An 18,382-nucleotide genomic window follows, 5' to 3' on the forward strand; every position below is an offset into this window, starting at 1 on the left:
GAAGGCTGGAGAATGGCGAAGGGGGAAGGGGTGATTTATAAAAAAAGAAAAAGAAAACAGTGAAAAAGAAGCTTTCCTCAACTAATCTCAAGCTTTTGTTGTTAGTACCTAAGTAGAATTAAGGCAAAGCTAAAGGAATTCTTTACAATCCTTAATTAGAATCTAAGAAATGAAACTCCTCTTATTTATACAGGAGTTGACAGCACTCTGCTTTATTGGGAGGAAACTGGCTCCAAACACGGCCTGGTATGGCAGGTACCCTGGCGAATGCTGTGGTCAGAGTGCTTCCAGCCCACCATGATTCTGCCTTTTCGGCTTCAACCTTATCCTGAGTGATGTCCCTACCTCAGCGTTCGATCTAGAACTTGGCAGGTCAACCAACTGCGTGTAACTTCACTCACATGCAGAAGAAAAAGATTCTTTTACTTCAGAAACTTTCATCAAGTTCTTATTAGGATTTCTGAGGGCCCTACTGGCCTAGGACCAATGATAGTTCTAAATATTTTGTTTTACTTATTTTTAAAAGTTTAATACCGTTAGTTTTTCACAGTGAAAATGATCACTGAAATCGCTTTCTCATATTAAGCAGAAATTCATAAAGTGATTTGTTGTATCAACCTCATTATTTGTACCTCTCCGTGCAGCTAGGCACCAAGCAGCTCCTAAACCAACACTAAAGTAAGGCAACAAGCCTCAACAATGACCTGGAGGTGGTCTCTGTGCCTGTCCACTGGGACTGTAAACAGCTCCCAGTGTGGGGAGAGAGAGGCGCAGGTCGAGTCACCTGTGAGCTGACGTGGCTTCCCACAGGATAATTCTGAATCTGCTTAGCATTGTTTATGAAGCAGGTCATACTCCTGACCCCACTGGTTACTCACCAAACCCCTGTTCTCCACTCCAGTCACATGGAACCAGTGCCGTTCCTTCTGCCTGAAACAAATGCCTTTCTCCCTCCTCCCACTTTTCCTTCAAATACTAACAAAGGCTTTCCTGACTGATTCCCCAAGTCTAGTTCAGGAACTGTGCTAAAATAAGAAATGAATTAAGGGGCAAAGAATGTTGAGCAAAATTAAACATTACTTTCCACTTTCCCTTTTTATTTCAGTCCTTTATTGTGCAAATCCATTATGTTTGTAAAACAAAATAGCACATTCATAACCCTTGGCAAGGCAGCCCCTACTATAAGCCTATAACATTTGAGGTTTGGAGAACAGTGAAGTCATCTCGTTTGCCCCCTCCCGCACCCCAGGTATTAGAAATGAGAAAGGCATTAAAAAAGGAGGGAGGAAATTAAAGGGGCTAATAGGAAAACATAATCGCATGTCTGGATTACTTCATCATGAGACATCATGAAATGTTCATTCAATGAAACTCAGCATGTATAGATAAAGGCTGTATTACTCAATTAAGTCTGCTATACTTCTTAATAGTACATAGTGAATATTCTCAATTTATCAACTAGGAACTGAGAACACACAGGTTGCATTGTTAATTTGGGCACAGGTAAAAATAAAAATTGAGAAAGCAAGAAAAAGAAGAAAACATTAAAATATTATCACCTAATCATTACAGGGTGATTTATTAAAAGGTGTTTTTTGGTTATAGTTCATCAATATCTTAGTAAAAGCTCTACTATATCTTTTTTGATAAAATAGATTTATAACCGTAAGTACGAGAGTGGAAGGAAAATAGTAGAATTTAGGATGTTAATTCCTACTGTGATAATTCTTAAATAAAGCCCCCACCCATATTCCTATAGATCCTAAATTGATATACTATCTATATACTTGAAGCATTTTATTTTTCCTATGATCATCCTTCATTCTTACTAATATAATTTATGACTTTATATGAGTATATATATTCAAAGATATATACTTCCAAACATTATATATAACACATATATATTGTCCTGAACTTTCTTGACTACATTTTATTGGGCCAATTAAATTGAAAAAAAAAATAGCAAACCATGCCTACAAAAATTATAAACTTTAAATAATGGCTTCATTAGCATAAATTTATTGTAATTAATAATAGCACATTTTTGAAAATTAAGTAAGTTTATACCAAGAATGGTTAAAATACTAAAAAATAATGAATAGAACTATATAAAGTGTAATATACTATAACTATAAAGTATACTAAAGAGAATTTTCACATGTAATCAATATTTACCATTTATTAATGTGTATCTTTTCCTAAGAACTCTTTTTAAAGGAAACTTCTAAAATGTTTCTAAAAATTATTTTAACATGGAAAATTAAAAGTATAATTTATTTAATTACTATATGTATAATATATAAAACTCATATTTCAAGAAAAAGACCACAACAGTTCTGGCAGAACAATGCATTTCCTGTTATGGTCTCTAGGGCATAATCATGATGGTGTTATATTTTTCATTGGCCATTGTGCTTACCTCCACATCTTGGAATTGGTCCACTCCACATCACTTTTCCATCCATGAGAATACATGTAATTGTTTCCGTTCCCTGGGTTTTAATAAATCCTTCTTCACAAATGACTGAAATCGAACTTCCCAATTGAAAGTTGTCCCCAAACCGCCTTGCGTTGATTGGTATTCCAGGGTCAGGACACTCATTATGCCCAAATGCTTGAGAACAGCAAACAAAAACAAACAGTATGAGAGAATCGTTTGTGTACCTGGGGTGAGAAAAACTGATTTTTAAAAAGTTATCTTTATATCTAGAAAAGCCTTTATTTAATAAATAAATAAATAAAAATTGGAGGCTCTCCTCTGCCCAATCTGTAATGTGCAATAGTAGTGATGGCTTTAAAATGTTAGTTTCATAAGATTTCAAAATAGAACTGTTTCTGCTTATTTCTGGACACTATTGGGCTTAGTCTATGCTAAAATTTTCAGTAAAAGCTAGTCAGAATTCCAACAAATGTGAATACAGAACAGTTAACTCTATACCACTGCAGACTTTTCTTATGAGCCACTGTTTGGAATGAAGGAATCGTCTCATTGTGGGAATTAAAGTGAAATGTTTCAATCTAGCATGAAGGTCTTACAAGTTCTTTATCATTTGCCATATGTCACCTATTTTCTGCCAACTGGGAAAAGGGAAAAGAGATAACTCTTCATAATCACCATGTTTTAGGCTCTATGATAGGAGCTTTAGAAATGGTATTATCTCATTTAACATTTAGAACGGCCTGCTGAGCAAAGTATCACCACTTTGCGAGATTCAGAAAAAGCTAAAGAGCTTGCCTCAGATCAAAGATAGGACTGAAATTTATCTGCTGGTGTGGTTTTCATTTTTTCTCAACAACATATTGTATCTTGGGTTATATGTCTGTCTCTCAAGAGAATGTGAGTTCTTGAATTCAGAACCTTGTGTCTCCGACAAGGTAAAATAGGATAGTGTGTATTTTTTAGCTCATTCCAGCAAGTAGCAGAAGTGGAATGACAATGTATTTTTTTAATTTCTCAGAGATTATAGATTGCATGAGGACTACAAATTTTTCTCCTTTCTTATCTGGATGACCCAATATGTACTATAAATTTTTAAACTAGTATAATATAAATAGAAGAATATTTAAAGTAGCTAAGGTTAAATGTACAAAACATTTTACAAAGGGTTTATAACTTCACATTATTATATTCAGACTGCGTAAGTACATGCAGTTATTCTAAATATTCTCACTAATCATCACTTTGATATTTTTCATGAATTATATAACTTTACTATCCATTCTCATTTTTAAGTTAAACAGTATAAAACAATATTACATTCTATAATATATAAAATATACTTTTTAGGTACACATATCGAATCATTGTTTTCTGTTGTGCTTTTAAACACATTTTTGCTTAAGCCTAGTAGCTCCTATACAAAATTCTTGATAGGTATTTTTTAGGAATAAATAAAAATTTTAGTAGTAAACACTAAATATAAGAATTTACATATGCTGAATTAAATTATCTACTAGATAAACAAAATGGGAAACAAGGAGGCATATTTCCATAATACCCTGAAGATGCCAAAACATTGAAGTAAAAAAATACTCATTTAAGACAAACTGAAAATTATTAATATAAGATATCCCATAAAATGTATACACACACACTTTGAATAATTATAGAGACACTGTTTATTAAAATGCATTTCATTTTCAAAATCAAGCTATCAGCTATTAAAACTGTATATACATTTTTGGATACCCTATAACTATATATATATATTTATATAATTAAATTCAAAAAGGACTTCCAGATAAAGCAACAATTGTAAATAGCAAGTCTCTCTGACACACGTCATCACCAATTTAATGTTATGCAATTACATGTTGACACTTATTAGCAACAGTATTCACCACTAGTGACACTTTGAAAAGACAGTAAGTGTGTTTTATTACTAAATGCCAAAGCTCAGAATGGAATGGACAGGGACATGAGTAAGGGGTGCAATTCTTTTGTAAAGAGCAGAAAACTAAATCCTACTGTTACATGACACTTAAATATCAATTTATTAAGTTGGTTAATATCTGATATTGTGGTAGTTTTAAGGAAAATCACTAGTATTCTATAGCTTCAGGTAAAACATTTACAAACAGAAGCATTAGTATCTAAGTATATTAACCTACTAAGAGAGTTTTCCCTTTATGTAATTCATCCTTTGGTTATATTTATGCCATTATTTTTTTTTTCAGGAAAAGAATATCCATTGTTTTGAAATACAAGAATGAGTGATAGACAATAGCTAAATAACCCCAAAGACATCTCAAATCTAGAGCAATATAATAAACAAAATAATATACTAACAAATGTCAAAGTAATAGTCAAAAGCCAACTAAACAATAAGAGCTGATGTTTTTTGATAATTTATTAAGTACCATATAGTCTAAATTATTTACATTCATCATCTATTTTAGTCCTTACAGAAACCCAGTAGGGTTTCAGTGACGAGGACACTGAGGCTCAGTTGTTAAACATGAATATGTAGAAAAGCCAAGACTTGAAGCTGCATAGTTTCCCTTTAAAGCTCATATTTTTAATTGTTAAGGGCTGGTATTTTTCCTCCTTGGTGGCTTTGCCAAATCAGCTCAGTGGTCTGCTGCCCCTAAATTAATCCTTCGTCGTGTTGCTTCCTGCCATGTGAACTTGTCTTTGAGATTATAATTCTGGGCTGTTATTATTTGTTAATGTCTCCTGTTGGTTTATAAATATTTTAAGAAAAGTTCTATCTCCCTTTTAATAACAGAGCAAAACTTGTGATATATAGTAGGTTTGAGGTTATGCTTATACAGTGGGGCCTTGACTTACGAGTGTCCTGGCTAATGAGTTTTTCCAGATAAGAGCTGTCTCTCGGCCGATTTTTTGCTTTGAGTTGCGAGCTAAAATTCGGGGTATGTGCCAGCTTCAGATACCCCACCGCTAGTTGGCGCAGTGAACGTCACAGTGAACGCCACAACATCAGCCCAGCATCACGTGACTCACTCATTCACTTTAATGATTTGACATACAAGTAATTTGAGTTACGAGCTCCGTCACGGAAAGAATTAAACTCGTAAGTCAAGCCCCCACTGTAAGACTTAATAACATAAGTTAACATACTGGCTGATATAACAATGATATTTGAAACATATTCCCTTAATAGCAGGCCTCTCATACATAATAGGGAGTAAAATATGGTTGGCAATCAGGACCAAATAAACATCCCCAGCCCAAGTATGTTTATAACTTGCTCAAGTTTCCTCATCTATGGAAGAAGAAAGCTGGTTTGCATGATTCCTGTCTAGCTCAGCTTTGCAGAAATATGTCATATGGAAAACATGAACTTACTGTTGTAAGTGATGTTGAAGCCACGTCCTGACATTGAGTGGTCAGCTTGAAATTCCAGCCGCAGGATATGACTGTTACTAGTAAGATGGGAGGGCACCTCAGCCCCGGTAAAGGTTCCGAGAATTGGGGAGTCTGGAGAGTCACCGTCTTTAACAGCAAGGAAGTCAAACTGAGATTCCAGATCAAAGTCATTAAAAGAAAGGTGTATCCGACTCCCTGGGTCAGAGATTATTGTCCAGATGCAGTTTAGATTATTTCCATATCCTTCCGGGTAGTCAGGAGAAAGGACTGTTCCCATTGGTGCAGTGAAGTTAGAGAGGCAAGGGACTGTGAAAAGAAGATTATAAAATAGAATAAATGCTAAAAAGTCATATTTTACCTTATATGCTACAATCATGATAATCAATTACAGCTTGAAAAATACTAACAGTTTCAAATATCTTATAAGACAGAAAATAAAAGTTACCTTTTTACATATCAGAAATGGCAACTAGTATTTTAGATGACTGTATGCTTAAATATGCACAAAAATATAATTGGAGCAATAACAGCTATTTATTTAGACATTTATGATGTTTGTGTTAGAATGCTGGGCAATTTTGGTCCTGTACTTAAAAATAATATTCGAGAAATCTTTTGAGATATCATAGAAAGCAACATGCTTATGAAATAATTGAAGGCAACAAAATATTTTGTGACTATTAATAGAAATGGGATGATGTAGCCCAGATAAAATTTGTAATAACAGTGGCATTGGTGAGTTTCATTCTTACCATGTCAAGGGATGCTCTGATAGTTTATAACACAGATAAGGAAATACACTAACTTTTATAATTGCCACCCCTGTGGTTAACACTGGAAAAACAAGTAAACTCTCACACCATACTAAGTCGAAGTACCCACCCACGTCCAGCTTTCTTTTTTTAACTTTTAAAAACATCTGACTTAAAGGTTCACATAGAATATTTAGAAATCAAAAGGAGGATTAAAAAAATAGAAAAGTAAATGATCACACAGAGGAAATCAGTTAATATAATGATGCATTTTCTTCCAGTTTTTATTACATGTTTTTAACACAATTGAATTCATACAATTTTGCACCAAATTTTATTTACAAAGGGTAAAAATGCCTCAAAATATTTTGCTAAATTTCTGCCTAGAAAAGTTGTATTAATTTATACTGAAATGTAACAAATATATTAGTAAGTACAATACCCCTACCAGCATAAAAGGGTGTGACTATTTTACCTTTCTTATTTGATAGAAAAATGACCAATTTCTATCTCTTTACAGAAATAAAAAAAGATTAATTTATATCTAAATGTATGTAGTTTATGTAAGATATGCAAAAAGAATAATCAAAATATATAAATTATAAAATTTATCATTTTTATATATACTATTTAATTTCAATTTGCTTTTTCCGTATGTAATTATGTTAGAAGTTAAAACCAAGACTTGGAAACTGAGAACCACGGGACTGAATCCAGACTGCAAATGTGTTTGGTTTATTCTTTTCTTATGCCTAAAAAAAAATAAAATCACCTTTAAATTCATCATATTTCACACTCAAGGGGAAAAAATCTGGAGCTCTAACTTCTCTAATGCACTACAATTCCCTATCACTTCTTGTTCGCTTTTCACACTCTTACCTGACTGCATCCTGCAATCATTGATTCTATAGCCTTGATCTAAATTAAGGGTCAGCAAACTTTTTCTGCGAAGGGACAGATAGTAAATGCTTTGCCTATACACTCCACATGGTCTCCTTTGTAACTACTTAGCTCTGCCACTGCAAACAGGAAAGCAGCCATGAACAACAGGTAAGGGAAAGTAAGTGGTTATGTTCCCACAAAACTTTATGTACAAAACCAGGATTCAGGCTGGATTTGACCACAGTCCTTCGTTTGTCAATCTCTGATCTAAATGATCCCCACCTGGAGCAAGAGCTGTCCAAAATCTACCACTCTGATCTCATCAGAAAGCTAGGTAGAAGTCTAGATTACATAGTAGCCCCCGTATCCTTGGTTTCATTTTCCAGGTTTCCATTATCCACAGCCAATCTTGGTTTGAAAATATTAAATAGAAAATTCCAGAAGTGAACACCCTATAAATTTTAAATTGTGGGTCACTATGAGTAAACTTCATGAAATCCCATCAGTCCTGGTCCATCCAGCCAGGGACGTGAGTCATCCTTCGTCCAGCTATCCACACTGGTATATGCTGCCCGCCCATTAGTCACTGAGCAGCCTTCTTGGTTATCAGATACATGGTCTAGGAATTAGTATCATAGTGCTTGTGTTCAAGTGGCCCTTATTCCACTTCATAAGGAACCCAAAGCACAAGAGTGGTGATGCTGGCAATACAGATACACCAAAGAGAAGCCATAAAGTGCTTCCTGTAAGTGAAAAGGTGAGTACAATACAATATTTTGAGGAAGAGACTACATTCACTTTTATCACATGCAATTATATGTGACCACTTTTCTATTTTATTATTAGTTACTAGAGGCCTGGTGCACAGCTTCATACACAGGTGGGGTCCCTTTTCTTGATGGCGATAGGGGCTGATGGGCGGGGGGGGCAGCTGGCTGGGGGAGGGACCACGAGAAGTTGGCAAGCCAGGTCCCCTCCATTGGGGCAAAATGGAGGAAGGCACCATGAGAGGTTGGTCAGCTGGTTGGGGGGGAGACTGCAGGAGGTTGGCTGGCTGCTCCCCCACCCTCATCGGGGCTGATCTGGGGGGCTGGCCAGTGGGAGGGACCACGGGAGGTTGGCTGTGGGAGCACACTGACCGCCAGGGGACAGCTCCTGCATTGAGCGTCTGCTCCCTGGTGGTCAGTGTGCATCATAGCGACCAGTCAACCAGTCGTTTGGTCGTTCGGTGGTTCGGTTGCTTAGGCTTTTATATAGAGATTTGTATCTCTTATTTTGCCTAATTTATTCATTAAACTTTACCATAGCTATCCTATATAATAAAAGCCCAGCAAGCAAATGGCAGAACGACTAGAACAATTGGTCGACCAGTCGCTATGACGTGCACTGACCACCAGGAGGCAGACACTCAATGCAGGAGCCGCCCCCTGGTGGTCAGTGTGCTCTCACAGTGAGAGCACGGCTTGGCTAACCGGGATGAGCAGTGTTCCCAGAGCAGGCCAATCCCCGCAGGCCACACTCCCCACTAGTGCATGAATCCTGTGCACCAGGCCTATAGTGTATGTATAAAAAACAATATATATAGCATTTGATACAGCCCATTGTTTCATGCACCCACTGAGAGACCTTGGAACATATCATCCTTCAGATAAGGGGGGCTACTATAGTCTAAAGCCTCAATTATATTAGACTAGAGGTCCGATGCATGAAATTCGTGCAAGGGGCTTGATCCTCGCAGCCTCGGCTTTGTCCAGAAGGTCAACTGGAAGGACACACGGAAGGTCATTTGGCTGTCCAGTTTAATTAGCATATTACACTTTTATTATTATAGATTCCATTTTTATGTGACTTCCTTTGACCCAGTGTTATATGTCTGTGAGCACCACACTGATTTTATGGTAATAAAATGCTATAGTATCCACATAAACATCTTTATTATCCACATAAATTTGGTATCTACATAAACATATATTCTGGCCTGTTTTTAAAATCTATCTGTATGTCAATACATTAGGTCAAATCGCCAAAAATTTATATTAGAAATTTTAATTGAAATTTCAAAGCATTTCTATATAATTCTCATATTTAATATAAGGTCTCCTCATTCAGGAACATGGTGTTTATTTTTTTCATTATTTCCTTCCCTAATAAGTTGATATTTTTTTTTCTATGAGGTATTTGGTTTTATGTAAGGATCTTTCTATATTTTTATAACTTTATTTTGTGAATAAATTCTCTTCCAATTACACTTTTAAATTAGCTATTGTTGGTATATAAGAAAAATATTGTCACATATATCAGGATGAAAGATTTAATTTTCTTTAAAATAGTGAAAAGTGTTCTTTACATTTCCAAAGTTTTAAAATTTGTTTTAGTTAGCATATTTTAAGTATTTTATTAAATGCATTTTATCATTTATTAAAGCTATATAGTATTATCATTTTTATGTGATATATTACATTAATATGAGTATCCAATATTACACCAACATTATCTCCTTGGAAGAACACCTAGAACTAAAGATCTTCAACTTAAAATCTTTTGAAATATTACTAAGCTTTAGATGCTGCTGATATAATTGAATCAGACTATCTAATGTGTTTTATTCTCCCACAACAGGAACTTCCCAAGGTGATAGTGATTAAAAATGAACACTGTCCCTACACTGAAAAAGTTCCACTTAGGAGGGCCTGTGCAATCTTCCTCTCCTAGATTTCCCAAAGAACAATACAAATATACTGTAACTAGGGAAATTTCTGCCCGATTCTAAAAATACCCATTTTACTGAAATGTAAGATAAGTTATCACAGCAATATGTATCTAGAACACTATAATGAGAAACAGCAATGCATATTTGTTAGTTTCTGTATTTTTGTATTTTTTTACTATGCCATATATATATATATATCAGGAATTATTTGGCTTGTATTCACTTTAAAAGTTCACTTACACTTTTGAAAGTGTTAAATAATTTTAAAATGTTAAATAATCAACATTTCCAACAATAGAAAATGTATTTTAAGGCATATATTATAATCAGGTAAAATGTAGGTTTTTTTTTTTAAACCAGGAAATATTGAAGTAAGGTTTGTGCTAATGTCTTTGCAGGAAATACAGGATTTCACAAATAAAAAGCATTAACATTATAAGTTGAATACAGATGAAAAGCCATATTTAAAAACTAGAAAAATTACTTTTACTTTAATTGTTATTGGCTTATATGCTTTCATCTGGGAATATTCAAAATTAAAATTCAAAATTTTTAATATTGCAATCACACCTGGCAAGTTGTATTTGTTGATAATGAAGACAGTATTTAATTGAACCTAAATATGCCTCAGTATATAATACAGATTATATTTTTGTTGCAGTTAAATTGGAACATTTTAATGTATTTGAAAAAATACATTATTTTAATCTAAGCATACTATATTTCATAAACATTAATGCATTTTATTCTGTACAATATAAATAAATGGCACATAAATATGCATTAATGTGAGCATCTACAAGCAAAAATAAGTTAAGGCATTATGCACAAAATATAAGCTAGAAATATTTTAAGTTTGTTTGCAACTAAGCATATACTATCTTGTGAAAATAAATGAGTTTATTAGAATTAGTTCAGATGTATAATTTCCATAATAAGTATGCTATCTATAAAGTATAAAGTGCCACCAATAAAGTGTTATGAGAACATGTAATATATACTTTGCAATTACCAAGTAAACTTTGTTAACTTTATTTAAATCTGTAATGAAATTTATTTGGCATAAACACATTTGTTAAAGATAGTATCACAAAGTGCTACTCATTCAAAAATAATTACACGGTTCCAGCTCTTTGAAATTAATTACAAAAACAATTATATGCAAGGACAGGGTAACATATGCTATCTGGAAGAAAGCATTTGGTACTCACAGATACAGATGGGTATGTTTGCAGACCATTGGTTATTCTCTTGACAAACAATGGATTTTTCTCCAATTAATTCAAACCCAAACTGGCATTCGAACCTCAGAACATCACGATTAGAAAATCCATCGCCTTCTCTAATTCCATATAAAGGTGTACCAGGATCGCCACAACTTTCTTTTTCAATTTCTGTAAAAATAGATTAGAGTCATTTTCCAAGGGCTTCAGGCATTTGATATCCATACATCCAGTTTAGTTAGTATATGTGCACTCTATATAGCTATTTCAGAGAAAAGGATGAAAATTATCTGATATTATTATTATTAATTTTTTTGCTACTCTTATGGATTGTTTTGATAAAATGATGTAGGAAATAGTGTATTTCTCTGATTTAGGGGAAACTGAGGTTATCAGAGCTATTGTCACTGCCCCTTACAGAACAGTTATGACAAAATTCAGATTTTCTGACCCAGTTGGTGTGGCTCAGCGGTTGATTACGACCCAGAAACCAAAAGCTTGTAGGTTCTTGCAGACTTGATACCTAGGCCATGCAGGAGGCACCCAATCGATAACTTCCTCTCTCATTGATGTTTTTATCTACCCCTGTCCTTTCCTTTTTCTTTAAAAATCAATAAAAATATATATTTGTAAACAATTCAGATTTTCTGTCTGTAATGTGTATATACTCATCCATACACAGATATGTACAGAGTGAGGCAAAAGTAGGTTTACAGTTGTGAGTACGCGAGACAAAGTTTATTCTTACATTATTATTTACTAATTATTGTATTATTTCCATATGAACAACTGTAAACCTACTTTTGCTCCACCTTGTACATATGTATTTTCCCCAAATACCAACACATTGAGGGTTAGGTTTCAAGATATGAATTTTATAGAGACACAAATTTTCAGCCTATAGCAGAGGCAGTGATGGTGGTGCCAGGGCTTGAAGACATCTTGAGGTCAAGTAGGTGATGGTGTGGCTGAGAGCCAAGCAAGTAGAAGTAAGGCCAAGGAGGCAGCCAGTAATGTTGGGTAATTAATTATACATGAAGGAATTGAGCAAATCACAAATGCATTAAAAATAAGGGTAGCCAGCCTGACCGGTGTGGGTCAGTGGTTGAACCAGGAGGTCATGGTTCAATTCCTGGTCAGGTGGTGGGATCAGTCTCCAGTAGGGAGCATGCAGGAGGCAGCTGATAAATGATTCTCTCTCATCATTGCTATTTCTATATCTCTCCCTTTCCCTTCCTCTCTAAAATCAATAAAAATATATTTTAAAAAGTAATAATGGTAGCCAAACTTTTCACTATCAATAAGGGGTTGTGGAAAAAGGGAAGGCTACAAAGAATCCTGAGGTGGTTGAAGTAAAATTGGGTGAGTTGTTGGAAACTCATGTTTAAAATATAAACATAGATACATAAAAAGATGATAAATAGATCTAGACATGAGTATGTGTATATAAATACACATATATATCAAAAATACACACATATATGTCTGTGCATTTTCTAGCTACATCCACTAAGAGTCCTAAAAGCAATATATCCCTATACTAACAAATACATTGAATGTCCAGATCTTGACCTCAATATGATTTCTCACTAAAAGGAACCAGGAAGGCTGCTTCTGAGATGAATTAGATGAGACTGGAACACCTTGTACTGTCAAAGAACAATAGCAACATGCTTGAAGAATGATGGTATCAATAAGCTTGAGGGACTCTACCGCCATTCTCAGGCAGTTTAAACAACAATGTAATGACAGATTACTACTAATTGAATGCAATATAAATTCATAAATCCATATTGATATAAATAAACAGGAGAGAAGAGAAAACTCAGTCTCCATATAGAATAATAGTTAAATATGAAAATCCACCTTTGGCAGCCATCATAGTGATTTTGGATTTAGGGTGAGTGTTTGATAAAAAGCAAGATACTAGTGTGGTGAAGGCCCAGGGAGGGGGTGAGGTAAGTAGGACGAAGGTGAGTGGAGAAAAAACGGGACATCTGTAGTACTTTCAACAATAAAACAATTAAAAATAATAATTTGAGCCCAACCAGTGTTGCTCAGTGGTTAAGCATCAACCTATGAACCAGGAGGATTCCCAGTTAGTATACATGCCAGGGCTGTGGGCTCAATCCCCAGTAGGGGGCGTGCAGAAGGAGCTGATCAATGATTCTCTCTCATTCTCTCTATCTCTCTCTCCCTCTTCCTTCCTCTCTGAAATCAATAAAAGAATTTATTAAAAATAATAATGAATTGAGAAAATTAAAAATAAATAAAACAAAACAAAAACGAGATATTGACATAATTTTGGATTACCTTTCTGTAACACACCTATCAATCACAAAGATGAAAATGGTGATGTTACCATTGGAAAACCCAGGAGACACTAATTTTACAAGGATCACATAACTGGTGTAGTATATCCTACCATCGTTTGCCTCGTGCATGATGCACTAAGATGATGAGCATCATTTTTGCCTAGAATGAATGGTCTAAGTCTGTGTATGAAGAAGGACTGGACAGACCCAGATTAAGAGTCATATTACAGGATGGAAGGCTTGTACTTTTAAAGCTGTCATGGTCATGACAGACCAGGGAAAAAGTGAAAAAAAAAATGCACCCAAATTGAGTGAAATGAAAGAGATATAACAAGCAAATTCAATAAAGTTCCGTGGATTGAATCCTGACAAGGAAGGAAAAAGAGACATTTTTGGATACAGAAATTTGAATGGAGTGCGTGAATTATTTGGTAGTGTTGTATTGATGTGGATTTTCTAATTTGGATGGCTGTTATGTGAGAGTTTTTGTTTTGCTGAAATTCAAACAGCACTTGGGAGTGATGAAGCATTATGTTTGTATCTCGCCCTCAGAGGGTTCTTTGGTGGTTTTAAATCATGTCTGTAAATTCTTTACTGTTCCTCTTATCAGAAGGTGGACTCAGCTTCTCTCTTCGGTCAGCATTAGTGACTAGCTTCTAATGAATGAAGGGTGGCACAATGACACTCATGACCACTTCTTTTGGCTTCTCTCCTAACAATACCAGCTGTCTCAAGCCCCTGCATTTTCCCTAAGGGGCTGCTATGCCACTTGCACACAGCCTTATGAGGATCCAATGAGATAGCTTGCCTAAAGTCTCACATTTTGAGTGGCAGAAATGGATTTGAACCCAGATGGTATGGTTCTAGAATATGAGTTCTTAAGCATTATACCCTCTTCGAGAGTAGTTGTGGAAATACAAAGAAGGAAGAAATGCAATAAAGAATTAGCATACAGAAGCATGTGGTTCTACTAGTAACCAATATAAGTCATCTAAAATTTGTGTAGGTATACAGAACAACATAGACAGGAAATCATAGAATGACACAGTTACAACTTTTGAATAGTTTAAATTTTATAGTTGTCTCATTATTGTAGGATTTGTGTGGTGAGTATTTTCTGTTTTCCATTCAAGAACTATTCTGAATCCTTTTCTATCAAGCCCCAAGGGCGGGGGTAAAGGCTGACCCACATGGATCCATAATAGGCTCCTATGCTACCTGACTTCCTGTGTGTGCAATGGGTGGTCAGGAAAGAGGTGGCCCTGGCAGGAGGTCAGGGGAAGAGTGCACTAAGGGAATTCCCCGCCCCCCAATTTCTTCTCTGCTGGATCACCCTTTACTGAAAGCCAAGTTTATTTCAGGCTTCCTCTCCTTATAGCTGCCCTCTGAGAGCTGCGGTTCTCATTCCTGAGGGTGATAAGGACTCCCTACCAGCCAGGAATATAGTATTGCCCCTTGTTAACTTCCTTCAGCTCTGCCCATACACACCCAGCGCGAAGGTGCCATTTGTTACCTGCAGTGTCCCTGGTTGATACAATACAATTTACCATTGAAATCTCAGTACAACACACACACACACACACACACACAAATAATTTAGTTAGCAGCCTACTGATATTTGATTTTATTTATAATATATTTTTTTAGAACATAAAATGAGGTTGAGATTCCTTTAACAAGGGTTGCCTCTATTGGAAATCAGGTAAATACTATGCACTCTTCACAACTAAATTTGGAAGAAACAAAGTGAGTAGCCAGTTGCAGAGTCAGAGGTTGGCGCACAGGGGATAGCAACTGGTTCTGCTCTTTTCCTTCCCTGCTGTGGAGGCAAAGAAATCAGAAACTGAGGAAGAGGTGCTAAAATAAGTGAGAATGGGTGATTAGAGGAAATACAAGAGGACTACTCAGAAGGCTGTCCTGCAGTGAGCTGAGAACAAAATTGAAAATACAGTTTTAAATGACAGTGGCTGAAATTTGTACAATAGGACTCTTTCAACACCTTTTTTTTTTTTTTTTTTTTTTAGTGACCAAGTAACTTTGATCCTTGATGCCTAAAGTAATAAACTTTAATTTTAAATTCAATCAGATTTCCAGCCAAAGACTAACATTTGGCCTTAAAGTGACATAGAAATTCCCATTGATCAATCTCTGACTTGACAACAGTTGACACTGTAATTCAAATACCTCACAGAGAAACTGTGTAGGTTAAAAGAAAGTGATCTGTGAAACTTGCAGTTTTGCTGATTCTTAATGTTAAGAAGCCTCTTGAGAATCTTATTACCTTAGCAACGGGCTTACAAAGGTTGTGGAATATTGAATCATGCAGCTAGAAAAGACCTTGTGAGTTACACTCTATTTCACCTTCAAGCATCTCAGACAAATGAGCCTACAGTCAACATTCAAAGATATTTTGAGAGGGAAGTCTATAACTTCCTAAGAAAAGTGATGAAGGACATATTTACAATAATACATGTGTAAAGTGTTTTATAATCATGATGAAAACACTGACATTTAAAAAGCTTGACTTTGCACAACCATTTAATGAAAAATATGCAAAATTCCAAATGCTGGAAATATGCCCTGAGACAAGATTCACAAAGTTGACCCTTCACTGAGCTGGTATGGAAAAACCTCTGCAGTCAGTACTTAAATTATACACTCTTCTGAGATGTGGCAAATAGAGGCACTCCCAAACAAACAAAACACACCCAGCCCAATTCTTAATCACATTTCAACTTAAAAGTTATTGAACATGTTAATATGTTTAACAGAATTAAGAACTCTTATTTGTGATAAAAACAATGTGCTTTTCTTTGGTGCTAAATCTAATGTTATTTGACATATCATTAACTTGCATTTGTTTCTTACTGTTGTACTTATGTATTTGTGGCAAATCATTTATATTCCATTATCTCAGTGCCCAAGTCTCAAATTTGAAGAGTAACTGAGGGACCTCCAGTTAATGTCTGTGGTTACAAAAAAAAAGTTTCTTAGCTTTCATAGGTGCCATCGTCTGAATGTGTTCCCTCCAAATTCAGATGATGGTATTGGGAGTCAGATCCTTTGAGACGTAATTATATCAAGAGGGCAGAGCCCCACAGATGGCATTAGTGCTCTTATTAAAGAGGTTCCAGAGAGAGAGAGCCACTGCCCCCTTCCACCAGGTGAGGACACAGTCAGAAGGGCCAGTTACAATTCAGAGAGAGAACTCCCACCAGGCGGTCTCCCTGCTGGCAGCATGCTCTTTGACTTCAAGCCTCCAGACTATGAGAAATAAATTTCTGTTGTTTATGAATGAGCCAGTCCCTGGTATTTTGTTATAGCAGCCCAAGTGGACTAATATGATAGATATACAAACTATGAATATGGATTGCATAGCATTTTCCTCTAACCCGGTGATTATCAGACTTTTGGCCATTCGTTTCCTGGGGTTTTATGTAAGATTCTACTCAACAATTATAACTCTATCCTCTTTCTTTCTCAAGAGAACATGCTGGAATACAGGGGAGTAGAACTAAGGGTATTGAGTCCCTCTAAGCATCTTCTAATTTAGTTAAATGTACAAAAGTAGGTATCTAAATTATTATTCATAACATATTTCTTAAAATTTCACAGTTCTGAATACACCACAATGTAATAACTCCAAAATTAAGAAAAAAAACTAATGCTAACCCAATAGTTCCCTCACATATAAATTGATTCCATTGTCCAAAACAACTTAATGGAAACAGGTAGAGATGAATTTTTTAAATATCCCCCATCACTTCCTGCTGATGATAAAGCATCTAAGTATTTTATTTCTGGGAATCTAAAGGCTATTCTTACCAACTTAAAGTACTTAATAAATTCACTTAGTTCTTTATTTACTAAGGACCAACTGTGCACTGTGTACCAAGAGCTTTGCCATGAAGTATAACCATAAAAGGGTGTATGTCAATAATTCCAGTTCTTAAAAAAAAACAGTCTATGGTAGCTGCCAAATAGATGTATTAAATATATGTTTTAATTTCTTGGCACACATTTTTAAGAGAAAGAGAACAGATTATGTTCTGGACAACACCTATACTATGTTTTAAAACTCAAATCTCAAATCCAAGATAATTTGAGAAGTTGAATGCATTTCCTATGGATTCTGACTTAAAGGCTACCTTCCATATGAAATGTCACGTGACATGTGACTCCACCTCCCTGACTTGCCCCGGGGTAGTAGCCTTAAAAATCCAGCTACTGTTTATATACTTAACGTCCTTCAAACAACCTCCTGAGTATTTTCCTTCAGTTTGGGACCAGAGTACAGTGCCCATGACAAAAGGACAGTATGGAGGGCTGATGGAGGCTTGGATACCCAGGAATGAATGCTCAAAAGCATTTTCCCTGTACAAACCTCAAACCAATTGATGACATCAACAAATAAGCCAGCTAACTATAGATAATTTCATTATCATCTTTTTCAGATACAGTGACCATGCCCATTTATATATTCATTCAATGATCTATTAGTATTTTTATTTAAAAAGATGTCTTGAAATTGTACTATATTCTAAATGTTGGGAATGGAGACTCAAGACAATCTATTATTGCTTTCTAAGTATGCAGACACATAAAAGTATTATAAATACTGTAGTTTTAGAATAAGATATATGGGAGACCTGAGAAGCAAATGAACA

At 35.3% G+C, this 18,382-nt stretch overlaps 1 protein-coding gene across 3 annotated transcripts in view; it reads right to left on the reverse strand.

The window, feature by feature from the left end:
- CSMD3 (CUB and Sushi multiple domains 3) overlaps positions 1 to 18,382 on the reverse strand; it is an 872,847-nt gene that overhangs the window by 351,679 nt on the left and 502,786 nt on the right. For all 3 annotated transcript variants that reach the window (XM_036338167.1, XM_036338166.1, XM_036338165.1), the window contains 3 exons: positions 11,389 to 11,571; positions 5,813 to 6,139; positions 2,423 to 2,617 (listed from right to left, as the gene is read on the reverse strand). In XM_036338167.1, the coding sequence (XP_036194060.1) occupies positions 2,423 to 2,617; positions 5,813 to 6,139; positions 11,389 to 11,571 (705 nt within the window). The remainder of the gene's footprint in view (positions 1 to 2,422; positions 2,618 to 5,812; positions 6,140 to 11,388; positions 11,572 to 18,382) is intronic.

This window comes from Myotis myotis, unplaced genomic scaffold, assembly GCF_014108235.1.
Source record: "Myotis myotis isolate mMyoMyo1 unplaced genomic scaffold, mMyoMyo1.p scaffold_m19_p_16, whole genome shotgun sequence".
NCBI classification, from domain to species: Eukaryota; Metazoa; Chordata; class Mammalia; order Chiroptera; family Vespertilionidae; genus Myotis; species Myotis myotis.